The following is an 18,166-nucleotide window of genomic DNA, read 5'->3' as shown; positions in this document are numbered from 1 at the left end:
TCCTTTAAAGGAATGTGGCTACTTTTCTTTTTCTTCTTTGAATATATTATAGTAACTCAGAAGATAGAAATCTCCTAGCTAACAGTAGAGTTTAGCAGTAATCAAAGTGGCAAAATTCTATGTAGGTCAGATAAGGTGGGACTCAACATTACTTCAAAGTAACCCCCTAGTCTTTGCTTTATCTTAGTGATAGTTAAATAGTATGCACTGTCTTAATCTTTTTGATGACATCATTTAAGAACACAAGAAGCAATCTGGTTGATGGAGGTGTTGACGGAGCTTTTGAGGTAACAGAAAACAAGAAAGTGGATGCAGCGAACAGTCTGCTCCCTGTAGAATAGACACCTAATTGATCACTGGGGAGCCTTAAGTCAGAGTCCCAGTTATGCCACTAACTAACAGTATTACCCTGAGCAAGTTTCTTAACCTCTTTGGGCCTCCATTTTTTCATATGTGACAAAGATTCCTTGATCGAACTTTAGACAGGCTCCTCTGAGCCCTCCTCTCAATTAGGCCTCATCCTTGGGCCTACTTTTTGGCCTTCCAAATCCATTTACATCAATAATCCTGCTAAATCAGTTTAGAGAGAGTCCCTTCACCCCGATATCTGATCAAGTTCCTCATCTCCCACCTTTGATGTCTAAATCCTTGGCCTGTTTCTGGCAAAAATCCTGTTGGGCCAGTTTAACAAGAACCCACCCCTCTCTACCCTTGATGTCTCCTCTTAGTAATTTTCCATTACTGGCCCTCTCACTCTGCTCCTTGGCTGTAAATAATCACTTTTCTTTGTTGTATTTGAAGTTGAGCTCAGTCTCTCTCCTACTGCAATAGTTTCTACTCTACTGCAATAGTCCTGAATAAAATCTGTCTTGTGGATAATTTCTCCTCGACATAGGTAAAACTTAGGTCCCTTCTAGATCTGACATTCTATGGTTCTATGAAATAATGAGTTTGCAGTGGAGTAAGAAACTAGAGAATCAATTCAGGTAGAAACAAATGGCTCCCTAAAAATAATCTTGAAAAATTATTTTTTTTAATTTTATAAGATGAAAAAATGTCCTGCCATTCTCAACAGCCAGATATCATGGGGTATACTATTATCTCTTTTGATTCTTTCTTAAAAATTTGAAAAGGACTATTTATTTTGAATAACAATAAATACATTCAAATATTTGTGGCTTTTTTTACTGCTAATTAGGTAAACAAACATCTTTCACTAAGAATCAGCAATTTTCCATTAGGTAGCTCTTGGTAATTGTTCTTTGGTGTGTACTGTTTACACATGTATAATGAAAATAAGATTAAGAACCTTGTAATCTGTGCTGGTTGCATTGATTTTTTTTTTTCTCTGTGCCTATTAGTCTCACCCAGGCTGCAGTGCAGTGGTGCGATCTCAGCTCACTGCAACCTCCACCTCCCAGGTTCAAGCAATTCTCCTTTCTCAGCCTCCCTAGTAGCTGGGACTACAGGCGCACACCAACACGCCTGGATAATTTTTATATTTTTAGTAGAGATGGGGTTTTACTATATTGGTCAGGCGAGTCTTGAACTCCTGATCTCAGGTGATCCACCCGCCTTGGCCTCCCAAAGTGCTGGGATTACAGGCATGAGCCATGGTGCCCGGCCCTATTAGTCCATTTTTAACAGCAGTAGAATTGAGAACTTTGTGACAACCCAAAATGTGAAGGTGGGATAGTTTGAAAACCTGCAAAAGATATGGCAAGTTAAGAATTACATATTTTCAGGATCTGATAATACATATTATTGTTTAAAAAAAGAATGTCCTTTTGAAGGATAGTTCAATTTGTTTGCATTAACAGATATAAATTAAACATAAGAAACAGACTCCAAAGAAAGGTAGAATATATAAGGCTGTTTTCGGTATACAGATTTTCAACTGAAAATGACACAAATATATGAATTTTTAAATGTTAAATTAGTTTTCCTAGTTAGGTAATTTTGGGTCTTTCCAATAGACAGAAACACTGGGTTCTACAAGTTCCTAAAAACTTAAAGAGATAAGCCACTATGTAAGAATTGAATTGGCACATATGCTCTTAAAATACATTCAAACACTTGAAAACATTTGGTACAGGTATATAAGTTTCAAACTTCATGCAGTTACTACTTTGGAGTTAAGGAGCTAACCTGTAGGACCTGGATAGGGATCAAAGTTCACCAAGGCCCAATGTCATCATTAACAAAAAGGAAAAATATCAAAACTGTTAGAAATATCAAGAAACTAAAAAGCATTACACTAAATACTTTCAAGTTAAAATTTATTTCAATAAAAGAATACTCTGAAAGTTCATATCCATGCATCTGTATATAAACCAAATTATCACCACTTAGTGACAAAACTAAAATGAAAACAGCACACTGTGGCGTATTTTTAAAGGCCAAAAGTCATTGCTATCATAATCATTACTATGAGCTCAGACTAAGAACAATCAATTCTAAGAGCAATGGGGTTTACAACTCAGTTTTAATTTATAGTTTATGAAATAATTTGAGAAGTCACAAACACTCATCAGGTGTGCATTCTTCTAACTACTTTTGTTATTATTTCTTTAAAAATGTAATTTTTAGGACATCTTTGTGACTAATGGCTTCATACCGACAAATTTCAAAGTAAGGTTCAACAGTGAGCTCATTACTCATTCATTACTAGTAAGAACGAATAACCACAGTGATGATTAAAATATAAAAAAGATAATAGTTTGGTTTATTTGAATTACTGCATGCAAAACCAAGCAAGATACTTGCTTCAGTTCTCTACATTACATGCAAGAGAGTTAACATGGCTGAGGAAATTTTCACTGGTTTTCTTCAGTAGTATACAAACATAAAACCTTAAACAATACTTTCCATCAGATTATGTCAGATCAGATAAAATTTGGTTTTGAAAATGATCCTCTGAACACAGTATGTGATCCCATTTAATTCATGTGTTTAGAACATCTTATTAAAATGAATTCCAATCACTTTATATTTTACTGTAATATAAATAACATTTTTCATTTTGAAATGCACTTATATAATGTCAGAGACTTTCAAAGAATAAAAGGACATTTACTTCCAAGTTTTCAGTGACCAGAAATATAAAATTTGAATATCAAGTCTCAAAATCTGTTCATAACCTATCACCAGTGACTAGGCTCAGCGACATTAATCAAGGATGAAAACAAGCATTTCCAAAATTAGTAAAATGAAATGACACAGCACAGATACAAAATGAAAAGGTGAACATTGGATGCAAAACTGAGACTACTAGAGCAGTGAACACAAGACAAATGAGGTATAGACATGAGGTTGGTATGAAGAGATCACTAGTCAATTTGATCATGCTGTGATGTTGGAGATAAATTTGATTGCCTAGTTCCTATAGAAGATAATTTTTTTAATTGTGCCTGGTGAGATTTGCTGATCATATGACAGAACCAAAGCAATACTTCTGGTATGGACCACAAGCATCTATTGGGTGATCACTAAAATGATTTCTGTGATGACATGCTGAGAAGCTCACATTTAAAAATGCAGATGGCATTTTGCTGACAGGTTAACAGTATAGTTTTACCTTTTAGTAACAAGACTAATAAAACTACCATTTCCTTTATTCCTCCAAATTGTTTTACTTCCTCTATATAAATGATAAAATGCATTACTAAAGCAAATTATTAGAACCATGGAAATAGACGGAGTTAGCTATGAACCAAGCTATTTACTTGTAAGAAGTTATTATATCACAAATTTTAAAGTCTTTTTTTTAACATCCTCCAATGCACCGGAAAAATTCTAAAGTCTTAAAGACTGAATAACCTGCCAGCAAAACGAAATACATGGACTAATAAATAGACCATTCTCCTACCACTCACGGACATACCTGGTCTCCCAGGAGGACCTTGGGGCCCAGGGTTGCCTTTAGGTCCTTCCAGAGCTGGACCCGGAGAACCAGGAGGGCCTGGGGGACCCTGCACACCAGGGAAACCGTGAAAGCCTGGTTCGCCCTTTGGACCTGGAAGGCCAGGATTTCCTGGAATCCCAGGTAATCCTCCATCACCCTTTTGGCCTATGAAAGTAAAGTATAATTAGAAGATAAATAATACTGAGTTACAAGCTTGCCTATAAGGTTAGCTATTCACATACATTAGGGCAATTAATGGAATTCACAAGAGTCATTTCTATCTCCTACCAAATCCCAAATCTACCCAGAAAACCATCCTTCCTATTAAATATATGCATTTGTTAGCAGAAGTATTTATTAGAGTATATATAGAAATGTAGAAATAATAATAGCTTTCATCCTAAAAGGTATCCTTTGTGTTAAGACAGAGCAATGATACATCACCAATAGCTGTGATGAAAAAAAGTATAAAGTATCTTCAAAAATAGTTTCAAGATGGCTGGAGGAAATTTCTAAAACAAATATTTTGAGTCTAATTTTGAGACTAATGAAAGATATGGCTCTTCAATGGTTGTCATGTGTCCCCGAAGACCATTCTACCCAATATTTATAATCACCGTCTAGCAAAATTGTTCTCAACATTTTTTCTCTACCTCTGACACTTTTAAGAGCAATATAACAGTGGCACATTAAAGTAATAATTTCCATGTTGGTATCATGGGAAGGATATCTATTTGACTTTACAGGAGATATGTGTATGGTTTGAGAAAAGTCTCCATAAAATGGCCAGTCGTCATTTCAGAACATAAACATACATGTCTGTATGTACATTCAGTCCTTCTACTATTTGGTGCTCACAGTAAGAGTAAGCACAAAAGAGGGAGGGTAGATGTGTGTGTGCACACACACATCTACCCAAATATGCAAAACATATATTAAGACTGAAATTTCCAGAAACATTTTTATTATTGGCGTATATTTCTACAGACTTTTCTTATCTTCCTGCAATTTTGCCTTCTTTCTTTATTATTTCCTCAGCACTTATTTATGAATTTGGTGAAGAGATCTCTACATGTAAATTTCCTTAAGGATACATTTTTATTTAACACAACTCCTTAACTAAGTTGCTAAATAATAAATGTTTTAACGTTAACACTAGGTTTGAGTTTTCTGGGTTCTTACATGCATTTTATGATAGTAAAAGGTGGAGATGGAAAAATAGATGTATTTGGAAATAATCTCATTTTATTATAGATTGATTTAGCATGTCTTATTAAGGTTTACCAGAAAGTCCTGGAAGTCCAGGGGGTCCTGGGTTTCCAAAGCCTGGTTGACCTGTCAGAGTACAAAACAAAACAAAACAAAAACTCAAGTGGATAATACAAACTGAAACAAGGCCAAATTATTTTTAGATCATTGAGGTTTTCATTAGGTGCAGCAATGTATATTATATGAAACATGCAGAAGATTTATTTCCAACATAGAACTACAATTCTAACATGAGAAAATGATCTAAACATATATTCTATTTCCGATGAATGTTAAATATATCTATATGCTTATAAGAAAAAAATACAAATGAAATATAGATTGCATAGTAAACCACAGAGAAATTTGCAAAGGCTAGGTAACTTCTTTTTGATATAAAAAATTAGACAAGAAAAGATATGGGGTTTTTTGTAAGAGGCAACTTGATCAAGATACATGAGCTAATAGTCTCAGGATGAAGAGGAAGACGGTAACTAGGAAAAGGGGAAAGTGTGTGGTAGCTTAGTAAGAAAGAAGATACAATTTCACTGTGGGTAATAAAAAGGCAAGTTAAATTCAACACGGAGAAAATTAGAAAAATAGGAAAAATGAAAAAATACAGCACCTGGTTCACCCTTCTGTCCAGCTGGTCCAGGAATACCATCTTGACCGGGTTTGCCTTTTTCGCCTGGAGGCCCTGGTTGCCCAGGACGACCTCCACCACCTAAAAAATTGAGTACAGCAGGTTACACCCAGTTTTCCAATTTCCAACTCCCTTTTACTTCCATATGCTCCCTTCTTTATCCAAAAGAAACAAGGTGCTTTTGAGACACTCCTTTGGATCACAAAATGTTATAAAAATATGAAGGAGGATAATGAAAATAAGGAATAGTCATTCAGCATCTAAAACCTTTCAGTTCTTCATTTTAATATAGTTTCAGAATATCTAAGAGAGTAAGGTGCGAAGGGTGGTGGGGAGAATTATAGGCCTCATATGGGGACAAGAGAAGTTATTTACTTTAGAAATCAATAAACAAACTTACTTACTACAGCCTGCCATTCTAAAAAAATCAAAGCTTCTATTCTAGGACACTTGAATTAACTCTCCCTGGAAAAAGTAGGCCTAGAAAATAAGGTCACATATGATCATTTTAAGTCCTTTTTTTTTTTTTGAGGGTCTTGCTTTGTCACCCAGGCTGGAGTGCAGTGGCACGATCTCGGCTCACTGCAACCTCCACCCCTTGGGTTCAAGCACTTCTCGTGCCTTAACCTCCGAAGTAGCTGGGATTACAGGAGCCCATCCCCATGCTCAGCTAATATTTTGTATTTTTAATAGAAATGGCGTATCACCATGTTGACCAAGCTAGTCTCGAGCTCCTGACCTCAAGTGATCCTCCCACCTCGGCCTCCCAAAATGTTGGGATTACAGGCGTGAGCCACTGTGCCCAGCCAATTTTAAGCACTTTTTATTAAAAGTTATTCATTCTGTACCTCACATGCAGTGTTAAGTGAATGAACACTATATTTCCTTGTGTTGAAAATGTTCACAGCGGAACATGATTTGACTTTCCCAAACTTAATATGATAAACATTACTTTCATAAAACAGCAAACTGTTATTTTTCATGCTTACCTACAGGACCAGGTTCTCCTGGAAGGCCGGGGTTCCCAGGAGGGCCACTAATACCTTTTGGTCCAGGAGGGCCTGGGGTTCCTAGAGTAAAGAGCTCAATTTAAAAATGAAAGAAAAACTGCATTGCTTTAAGAGCTACAATTCAAACTTACAATTTATAGTGCTAGCATAGAAACAGTGAAGAACAAAATGAAACCCAAAAGATGCTGGTGTTTGTTGGCTATTTTTAATAATAATTTTATGTTTTTAACCATTTATCCTGAAGTTGGCATTATTATATATTCATAAACATAAAAATAACTACCACCATATTATACTGGTAGGATTTGTAGGACTCCATTATATGAATATACCATAATTTAAAAAATCCATTCCTCTTGCTGGACTTTTGGTTTATTGACAGGTTTTAGTTATTACAAATATCCACTTTCCTATTTATAAAAACCTGTTTTATTTCCAGCTTTTATCTATTATAAATAAAGCTGCTATGAGTATTTCTGCACAGGTCTTTTTGTAGACCACTGCCTTAATTTATCTTAGGTATATAACAAGAAGTGGAATTGCTGGGTCAAAAAGTAGGTATATGTTGTGTTTTATTTAAAAACTGCCAAACCATTTCACACTCAGAACAATGTGTGGAAATTCCAATTGTTCCAGATCCTTGCACAACCTTTGTGATGATATCAGTTGCTGTAATAACAGACATTCTGGTGGGTATATGGAGCTACCTCATTGTGGTTTTAATTTGCATTTCTCTGATGGCTAACGACATCGCTCACCTTTTCATGTGATTATTGGCCACTTGTATATCTTCTTTCGTGAAGTATCTATTCAAAGTTTTCTCCATTTTTCAAAATTGGATAATACATCTTGTTATTATTGAGTTATTGAAGTTTTTTACATATCCTAGATATCAGTAATTTGTCAGGTATGTTTTGCAAATATTTTCTCCTTGTCTGTGGCTTTCCTATTCATTTTCCTAGCGGTGTTTTCTGATAAAAGTAGTTTAAAAATTTAAATCTAATCTATCAATTTTTTTCTTTTACAGTTACTGCTTTTTGTATCCTAAGAAAATCTGCCTATGCCAAGTCACGGAAATATCTATCTATGTTTTCCTCTAAAAGCATTATGGTTTTAGCTTTTATGTTCAGACTAAGATCTAATTAAAAACATTTTTTTTTCTGTATGATGTAATGTATGAATTAAGTTTTGTTTTTTCCCCATACGAATATCTAGATGTTTCAGGGCCATTTGTTGAAAAGAATTTGCTTTCTCTAAAAAATTTATTTGATACCTTTATCAAAAGTCAATTTATTGTATATTAGTCTTTTTTATCCTCCATATTCTGTTTCATTGATCTATTTCTCAATCCTTATCAAGTACCACACATTTTTTTTTCTTTTTGTAATGGAGTCTCACTCTGTTGCCCAGGCTGGATTGCGGTGGCGCGATCACGGCTCACTGCAACCTCCACCTCCCGGGTTCAAGCGATTCTCTTGCCTCAGCCTCCCGAGTAGCTAGGAATACAGGTGCATGCTACCATGCCCAGCTAATTTCTGTAATTTTAGTAGAGACAGGGTTTCACCATATTGGCCAGGCCAGTCTCAAACTCCTGACCTCGTGATCTGCCCGCCTCAGCCTCACAAAGTGCTGGGATTACAGGGGTGAGCCACTGCGCCCGGCCTCGTTTTCAATATTGTTTTGGATATTCTATGTCCCTTTCATTTCCATACACATTTTAGAATCCATTTGTCAACTGTTACCAAATAAAGGTTGTTGGGTTAAACTGGAATCACTTTGAATCTATGAATGACTTTAGAGGCAAATGGCATCTTTTTTTTTTTATTTTAAGTTCTGGGGTACGTGTGCAGGATGTGCAGGTTTGTTACACAGGTAAACGTGTGTCATGGTGGTTTGCTGTACCTATCAAACCATCACCTAAGAATTAAGCCCAGCATGCCTTAGCTATTTTTCCTGATGCTCTCCATCCCCCTGACCCAAACACCCTGCTCCACAGGCCACAGTGTGTGTTGTTCCCCTTCCTGTGTCCATGTATTCTCATTGTTCAGCTCCCACATGTCAGTGAGAACATGCAGTGTTTGGTTTTCTGTTCCTGAATTAGTTTACTAAGGATAATGGCTTCCAAACAATTTTGATCATCCATTCCATAAGTATGATCTATCTCTTCATTTATTTTGGTATTTAAAAGTCTAACATAGCAGGTTTTATAGTTTTCAGTGAATATACCATGCAAATATTTTCTTAAATTTACCCCTAAACACTTCTGAGGCGAGCCAAGATAGAATAAGCCCACTACAGCCTTTTTTTCTCACTGATTATAATTTAAAACTTGACAGAATACAAAAAGCAACTATTCAAAGACCCTAAAATAAATACTAACAAGCATATTTAGGAGGGAAGTAAAAACTTAAATAATGACCAAAAGGATAGTGCATTAGTTTTCTCTTGCTATGTAACAAATTACCACAAAGTTAATGACTTAAAACAATACCCATTTATTATCTCACCATTTCTGTAGGTAATATTCTGGGCACAGCTGAGCTGGATTCTCTCCTTAGCAATGTTACTATGGCTATGATATCACTAGGTGATAAAAGCCTTGTAGTATAGTTTGAAGTTAGGTAGCGTGATGCAACCAGCTTTGTTCTTTTTGCTTAGGATTGTCTTGGCAATGCGGGCTCTTTATTGGTTCCATATGAAATTTAAAGCAGTTTTTTCTAATTCTGCAAAGAAAGTCAGTGGTAGCTTGATGGGAATACCATTGAATCTATAAATTACTTTGGGCAGTATGGCCATTTTCATGATATTGATTCTTTCTATCCATGAGCATGGAATGTTTTCCATTTGTTTGTGTCCTTATTTCCTTGAGGAATGGTTTGTAGTTCCCTTTGAAGAAGTCCTTGACATCCCTTGTAAGTTGTATTCCTAGGTATTTTATTCTCTTTGTAGCAATTGTGAATGGGAGTTCACTCATAATTTGGCTCTCTGTTTGTCTATTATTGGTGTATAGGAATGCTTGTGATTTTTGCACACTGATTTTGTATCCTGAGACTTTGCTGAAGTTGCTTACCAGCTTTAAGGAGATTGGTTTTTTACTAAATAACCAGGGGCCAGAAATCTTGGGGTGGAGATGGTAGAATTCTGTCTACTATGTAACTCAATAACAAGTGAAAGCACAATGGAAATGTTTTCTAATGAACGACAGCTAAGACAATTTGTTGCCAACAGACTTCACTATAAGAAACACTAAATGAGAACATGCGGTGTTGATTTTTTGTCCTTGCGATAGTTTGCTGAGAATGATGGTTTCCAGTTTCATCCATGTCCCTACAAAGGACATGAACTCATCATTTTTTATGGCTGCATAGTATTCCATGGTGAATATGTGCCACATTTTCTTAATCCAGTCTATCGGTGGGAATTGAACAATGAGAACACATGGACACAGGAAGGGGAACATCACACACTGGGGACTGTTGTGGGGTGGGGGGAGGGGGGAGGGATAGCATTAGGAGATATACCTAATGCTAACTGACCAGTTAATGGGTGCAGCACACCAACATGGCACATGTATACATATGTAACAAACCTGCACATTGTGCACATGTACCCTAAAACTTAAAGTATAATAATAATAAACTTAAAAAAAAGAAATACTAAATGAATTTTTTTAAATAAAATTACCCCAGAAAACCCACACATTAACAATAAAGCCCGTATGCCAAGTCCAAGGGATACACGTAAGACAAAGGGCATTGGAAATAGCCCTGCTATAACAAAATCTAAAACTCCATCACTGCAGGATCAAGTTGATACCAGGAATTGAACTGCCAGGTAGAACAATATTCAGCATTCTTCAAGAAATTTAATAGAATCCAGAATCTTTATACCATACTATCCATATCATTTAGTATACAATAAAAATTAGCAGATTGGAAGAAACTTGAATATGTGGTGCTTATTCAAGAAAAACAAAACTACCAATAGAAATAGACACATGGTTATCTGAAAATTTGGAATAAGCTGAAAAGATCTTTAAAATAGCTATAATAAATATGTTAAAGAATCTATAGGCAAACATGTATATAATGAGTAAAAAATAGGGAATTTCTGGAAAAATATGATAACTCTTAAAAGAACCAAATGGAAATTAAAATTTTTGTGGCGATTAACAGAATATTGAACACATCAAAAAATCAGTAAATTTGAAGGCAGTGAATAAAAACCATCCAAATTAAACTCAGAGAGAATAAAAATTGAAAACATACCTAGACCCTCAGTGACCTGTGATACAGTATCAAGTGATCTAATATGCACTCCAAAAGAAGAGGAGAAAATACGACAGAAGAAATACAGTTATGTGTCACTTAACAACTGGGTATGTTTTAAGAAATGAGTTGTTGGGTGATTTTGTCATCGTGTGAACATATAAAGTGTATTTACACAAACTTAGATGGTATGGCCTACTATACATTTAGGCCATATAGCAGAGCCTATTGCTCCCAAGCTACAAACCTACATAGCATGTAACTGTACTGCATCCTGTAGGCAATTATAGCACAATGGTAAGTATTTGTATAACTAAACCTAGAAAAGGTACAGTAAAAATACATTATAAATGTGATACAATGTTACTATGGCTATGACATCACTTGGTGATAGGAAATTTTCAGTTCCATGATAATCATATGAGACCACCACCATATACGTGGTTTGTTGTTGACCAAAATGTCGTTATGTGACACACGACTATATATGAGGAAAAGATAGCTGAGATTTTCCAAAGTTATTAAAAAATAACAACCCTACAGATCCAGGAATATCAATGAATAGAGGGCAAAATAAATACAACCATAACTAACCACAACAAAAAGAAACTATTGAAAACCAATTACAGAGAGAAAATCTCAAATACATCCAGAGAAAAACCAGACATAATATAAAGGAGCAAAATATTAAAAATAATTGATGTGTTATTATCAGGAAAAATGGAGACCAAAAGACAGTGGAAGAAATATTTAAAGTGCTGAAAGCAACAAATATCAAAAAGGGATTTCTATATCCAGTGAAAAATTTATTTAAAATGGAACTAAAACAAAGACATTTGCAGATAAATTAACGGTAAGAGAATTTGTCACCAGCAAAATCATTTTACAATAAATGACGGTGGAAGAACGTCAGGCTTTAGGGAATGATACCAACTAGAAGTCTGCTGCACAGGAGGGTAGAACAGTAGAAATGTAAATATGTTGGTAAATATGAAAATTGGTTTTGTTTCTCATGCTAAATTCTTTAGAAGAGGCTGTTTAAAGCAATAGTAATAGCAATTAATTGTAAAATTTATTACCTATATAATAATCATCTGAAATATATAAACACAATCACACAAAAGAACATTATATGTAAATAAAATTACACTGTTGTAAGAATCTTACATTATATGTGAAGTCACATAATATTAATTTAACGCAGAATGTGGTAAATTATGAGTGCACACTGAATTCTTTGGAGCAATCATTTAAAAATAGTAGAAAGAGGGAGAGCTTAAAAGCCAATAGAGGAGATAGAATGGAATACCACAGCATATCTGATGAACCCAAACAGAACAGGAAACCAGGGACAAAGGAGGAGCATAAAACAAATAGCAATGTGGAAGACTAAAATCCAAACATAACAATATACATTAAATATAAATCGACTAAACACTCCAAATAAACGGGAAAGATTGTTGGACTCGAAAAGAAGCAAGATATGAATGCATTTTATTCCTAAAAAACATATTTTAAATGTACAGACAGGTAAAAATAAAAATTATATAGAAAAAGTTTTACTGTACTAAGTATAAAGAATCTGATGTATCTATACTGACATCAGACAAAGAAAAATCCAAAGAAAAGAGTATTATGAAAATAAAGAGGGTCTTTACATAATGATAAAAAGGTCAACTCTTCAAGAAGACATACGTTTTCTGAATTTATATATACCTAATAAAAATATCTCAAAAGACATACAGCAAAAAATTGACAGAGAGAAAAGGAGAAATAGAAAACTCTACAATCATAATGGAAATTTTAACACCTACCTCTCAGTAATTGATAAAACAATTAGGCAAGAAGTTGGTAAGAATACACAAGATTTTAACAACCCTACCAACAAACCTGACCTAATGGACATTTATAATGCAATACACAAATTGCAGAATACAAATTATTTTCAAGGGTACAAGGAAAATTCACCCAGATAAACCCTAAATTTGGCCATATGATAAGTCTCAATAAGTATTAATAGTTAAATCATACAAAATATGTATTCTGGCCACAATAGAATCAAATTAAAAATCAATAACATAAAGATATCTGGGAAGCCCCCAAATATTTGTAAGTTGAGCAACACAATTCTAAATAATCTATGGAGAAAAACAGAAATCAACAGGAAAATTAGAAAATATCTTAAACCGAATGATTAAAGGAAAAATGCAAAAGAACAAAATTTCTGGGATATGGTTTGAGCACTCCTTAGATGGAAATTTAAGTTTTTAAATACATCTATTAGAAAAGACAAAGCTGAAAAATCTATGATTTAAGCTTCCAGGTAAAGAAGCTAGAAAAAGAACAGCAAGATTAAATCCATAGAAGGTAGAAGGTAGGAAATAATACAGATATAAGCAGAAATCAATGGAATAGAAAACAAATGGTAGAGAAAATCACTTACGAAAGTTAATTTTTAACAATTAATAAAGCTTAATGAATGCCTTGGAGGCTTGATCAAAATAAAGAAATAAAATTACTTATATCAAAACATTATTAAAATGCAGACTTCAGTACACATTCTGCAGAAATTAAAGGGACAAAACAAGGATATTATCAACAACTTTCTGCCAATGAATTTGACAATTTAGATGAAATGGTCAATTTCCTTGAAAAACACAATGTATTTAAACTGACATAAAAATAAATCATCTGAATAGTAATATAACTGTTAAAGACTTTTAATCTGTAATTTAAAAAGGTTTCTACAAAGAAAACTACAGATCCAGATTCCTTAACTGGTGAATTCTATGAAACATTTAAAGAAAAAATAGAGAAAGAGGGAATACTTCCCAGCTCATGAGGCCAGCAAATCCCTATACTAAAACATTGACAAGGACACTATGAGAAAAGAAAATCGTAGGCCAATCTCTCTCATGGCCATGTATAATTTTTTAAAAAACAGCAAATCCAGTCCAACAATACTTAAAGATAATGTGTACAGTATGACCATCTTGGAGTTTATCCCAAGAATACAGGGTTATTTTTACATAAAATATCAATCAGTGTAATTCATTATATCAAGAGTAAAGGAGAAAAAACAATTATCATCTCTGTAGATTCAGAAAAAGAATTTGATAAAACTCGCATCCATTCTTTATAAAAATTCCCATTATAGTATGAATAGAAAGGGATTTCCTTAATTTAGTAAAATATATGTGCCAAAACCCTGGCACTAACATTACATTTAATGGAAAAATAGCAATCATTGTCCCTCTGAGTTTAGAAAAAAGATAATGATGTTGACTATAACCACTTCTATTAAACACTGCACTACAGGTCCTAACTGGTGCAATTAAGCATGAAAAAGAAATAAAAGGTATAAAGAAATGAAAAAGAAGAAATAAAAATATCTAAGGTGATATTTTATAAAACAAAAAATTATACAAACTCAGAATTTTAAAAAGTGAAATTGGCAATTTTCTCATATATTATTTCAATATTCCTAAGTCAATTATTTCCATATACTTCCAAGAAACAACTGGAAGATGAACTGGGAAAAGCAATATGATTTAAATGTCACCAGAAAGCATCAAATTTCCAGAGATAAATTTAATAAAATATGTTCAAGATTTACAAAACAAAAAGTGCAGCATATTGTTAAATCAAACTCAATACCTACATAAATGGAGAGATAACATGTTCATTTCATTGGAAGGTTGAATACTGTCAAAATATCAATTCTCCTCTACCTTACCTAGAGAGTTATTGCAAACTTAAAAATCCCTACAGATACTTTAAATGGAAATTGATAAACTGATTTCCCCTGCAAAAAAATTAGAATAGCCAAGACAAGCTTTAAAAAACTGAAACAAATTTCTAGTACTGACCCACCATTTTTCAAGGCTTAATATAAATTTACAGTAATTCAGTGTTGTGTTAAAGCAGCAATAGAAAATAAACCATTGGAACAGTACACAGAGTCTGGAAATAGCCCACCACATGTACAGTCATTTGGCTTTCTTACAAAGGTGTGACTGTAATTTATTGGATGCGTTTAGGTTCTTTAAAAAAAAAATAGTGTAGGGAGCAATTGGATAACTGTGCTGGAAAAAAAATGAACCTTGACCCCTACCTCACACTGTAAAAATATTTTTATTTGAGATAGCTCATAAGCCAAATATGAAAGTTTAAACATGAAACATGTTATAAAAATAAGAAGATTATTTCCATAACCTCAAATAGACAAATATTTATTGAATTGGATAAAAAAATCACTATTCATGAAAGGAAAGATTGATACACTGGATTTTATTAAAATTAACAACTTTTGTTCATTACACAACAGCATTAGGAAAGGCAAATCTGAGGCACAGAGAATAGATTTGCAATATATGTATCTGACAAAGGACTCATATCTTGAGTATATAAAGAACTACTCTGAATCTATTTGAAAAAGGACAGACAATTCAATAAAAAATGAACAAAAGTACTTAAGAAGAAACTTCAAAAAGATGCTATCCAAATGGCCAATAGTATAATAAAAAGATGATTAATACTATTATTCATTAGGAATATGTAAATTCAAACCTCAATTAGATGCTTCTACATACTCATCAAAACAGATAAAATTAAGACCGACACTGCCCAGTGATGGTGAGGACATGGGCAATTGGAGAACTGGACATTTCATACATGGCTGTTGAAACTAATTTACAAACCACGTTGGAAAACTGTTTGGCAGCATCTACTAAAGTTCAATGTACACCTACCCTGTGATTCAGTATTTCTACTACTAAGTTTTTGTCTAAGAGAAATCAATGTATATGTTTATCAAAAGATATGTAAAAGAATGTTAATAGCATTTTTAAAAATAATAGTCCCAAACTGGAAACAACCCAAAAGTCCATCAACAGGGGAATGTGTAATTGACTGTGGTACATTCTTCAATGTAATATTGCATAGCAATGATAAAGAACAAACTACTGACACGTGTAACAAAATAAATGAATCTTTTACACATAATGATGACTGAAAAAAGCCAGATACAAGGATCACTGTATGATTTCATTTATATGAATTTCAATAACATGCAAAATTAACTGATGGTAATGGAAGTCATAGTAGTGGTCACCTCGGGGTTGGGGGGCGTAGGGGCATGGGTAAACTTCATGGGATGAAGAAACTATTTTATATCTTGATACATATGGTCAATTCAAAGACATATATGTACTTAGGTAAAAACTCATCTATAGTCTTAAGTGTACTTTACTACATGTATGCTTCACTTCAATAAAAAGGAAAGGTTCATTCATCCATGCCACTGTGTAATTCAAAAAACAAGCAAAAAATAAATTCAACCCTAAACAAGCAGGTACTATAATAATCTAGTTCAGGCTACATAATTGACTATAGTGCTAATGTCTTACTTGAATGACTCAATCCTTGCCATTTGAAGGAACTGTATGATTGTTCTACCAACCGCTACCAGCAGTGTGCCTGGGCATACCTTTCTAAGATAATCAGCTGCAGGCAGAGGCTTGGAAGTATATATTATCACCTACAAAAATAGCAAGGCTTCTTAAGTGATTTGTGGCTAGCAGTCAAAGATTGAAAAATGCTCCACCAAACAGTCTCTCTGTCCACAGGATATTGTCCTGCTGAGTCAGTAATATTCATTCTCATTTTATATAGAAATAAATTTGGGCAAAGAAAAGGTAAAGAGATAGTTTGAGATTATGTTGCTAGTCAGTATCTGATTGGGAAATAAAATATAAGTCTGCCAAATAAGAAGCTGCTCTGTGATACTGGTTGGAGTAGATAAGGAAGGAAAGAAGGAAGCATTTAAGAGAAGAAATTTTACCTGGGAATCCAGGAAGGCCTGGTTGTCCTTTTGCTCCAGGGGTTCCTGGTAATCCGGGCAAACCAGGATCTCCCACAGAACCTTTGATACCAGGGTTCCCTGGGTATCCAGGCAGACCAGGCTCACCCTGAAAACACGAATAAAAAGATAATACTGAAGTCTCTACACGACTTAGATTGTATAAGAACATAACATTATTTATAGAGCTTTTATTATATGTCAGGCACTCCAGTAAGTACTTGATGTAAATTGCTTCATTTAATCATCACAACAGTTCTGTGAGTTAGGCTTCATTATCTCCATTTATAAATGAGAAAACTGAATCTTGAGAAGCCAAGTGCCTAAGGTTTGTGTAAGTGGCAGAACTGGGATTTGAACCAGACTACAATCAGCTATGTAGTCAATCAGACTACATAGCCCATACTATTCTCACAGTATGTAGATGTATTATTCTCATTAATCCTTAACAACCCGATTAGAAAGATACTGTTATTATTCCTATGTTATAGTGATGGAGCTAGTAAGTGATGAAATCCGAATTTGGATTCAAACAGTCTGACTTCAGAACCTGTGTTTATCATTCCTACTGTGCCATAATGCAATTCATTGCTTCCAGTACACATGTCAACCAAAAGCTATAGTACGTTCTACTGAAAAAGGTGATTTTCACTGTAACATAAGGAAGTCTATCAATTCTTCAGTGGGCATCTAAAATCCCACTTCTGGCTGAGTGTTGTGGCTGTAGCACTTTGGGAAGCCAAGGCTGGAGGATTGCTTGAGCCCAGGAGTTTAAGACCAGCCTGGGCAACAAAGGGAGACTCTGTCTCTACAAAAAATAAAAAAGATCAGCTGGGCGTAGTGGTGCATGCCTGTAGTCCCAGCTACTCAGGAGGCTGAGGTGGGAGGATGGCTTCAGCCTATGAGGTCAAGGCTATATTGAGCCGTGATCATGCCACTACAGGCCAGCCTGGATGACAGAGGGAGCCCTGCCTCTTAACAAGAAAAGAAAAATCCTACTTCTTCCATGAAGCATTCCTGGGCAAAGAGAGTTTACCCCAAGAGGTTAGGGTAGGTTCTTACTCTGTCATGTCTACAATGGCTTCATATATGCAAGTCTTAACTCCTTAATTACATTGAAAGTTTATTTTGGGTAAGAGATAATTCACATATGTATAACCGTTTTTGCTCAATGAATATTTGCATTAAGGTTTTTTCCAATAGAGCCTTAGAAGAATTCATACCCACTTTCAC

At 34.5% G+C, this 18,166-nt stretch overlaps 1 protein-coding gene across 1 annotated transcript in view; it reads right to left on the bottom strand.

The window, feature by feature from the left end:
- The window catches only part of COL4A5 (collagen type IV alpha 5 chain), a 257,711-nt gene that overhangs the window by 25,124 nt on the left and 214,421 nt on the right, over nucleotides 1-18,166 (bottom strand). The window contains exons 37-41 of the mRNA XM_016942896.4: nucleotides 16,916-17,042; nucleotides 6,785-6,865; nucleotides 5,778-5,876; nucleotides 5,189-5,239; nucleotides 3,884-4,069 (exon numbers count right to left, since the gene is read on the bottom strand). Of these exons, the coding sequence (XP_016798385.2) occupies nucleotides 3,884-4,069; nucleotides 5,189-5,239; nucleotides 5,778-5,876; nucleotides 6,785-6,865; nucleotides 16,916-17,042 (544 nt within the window). The remainder of the gene's footprint in view (nucleotides 1-3,883; nucleotides 4,070-5,188; nucleotides 5,240-5,777; nucleotides 5,877-6,784; nucleotides 6,866-16,915; nucleotides 17,043-18,166) is intronic.

The sequence above is a fragment of the Pan troglodytes genome, chromosome X, assembly GCF_028858775.2.
Source record: "Pan troglodytes isolate AG18354 chromosome X, NHGRI_mPanTro3-v2.0_pri, whole genome shotgun sequence".
NCBI classification, from domain to species: Eukaryota; Metazoa; Chordata; class Mammalia; order Primates; family Hominidae; genus Pan; species Pan troglodytes.
Note: the sequence above shows the minus strand (reverse complement) of the source record. Positions and strands in the feature narration are given on the sequence as shown.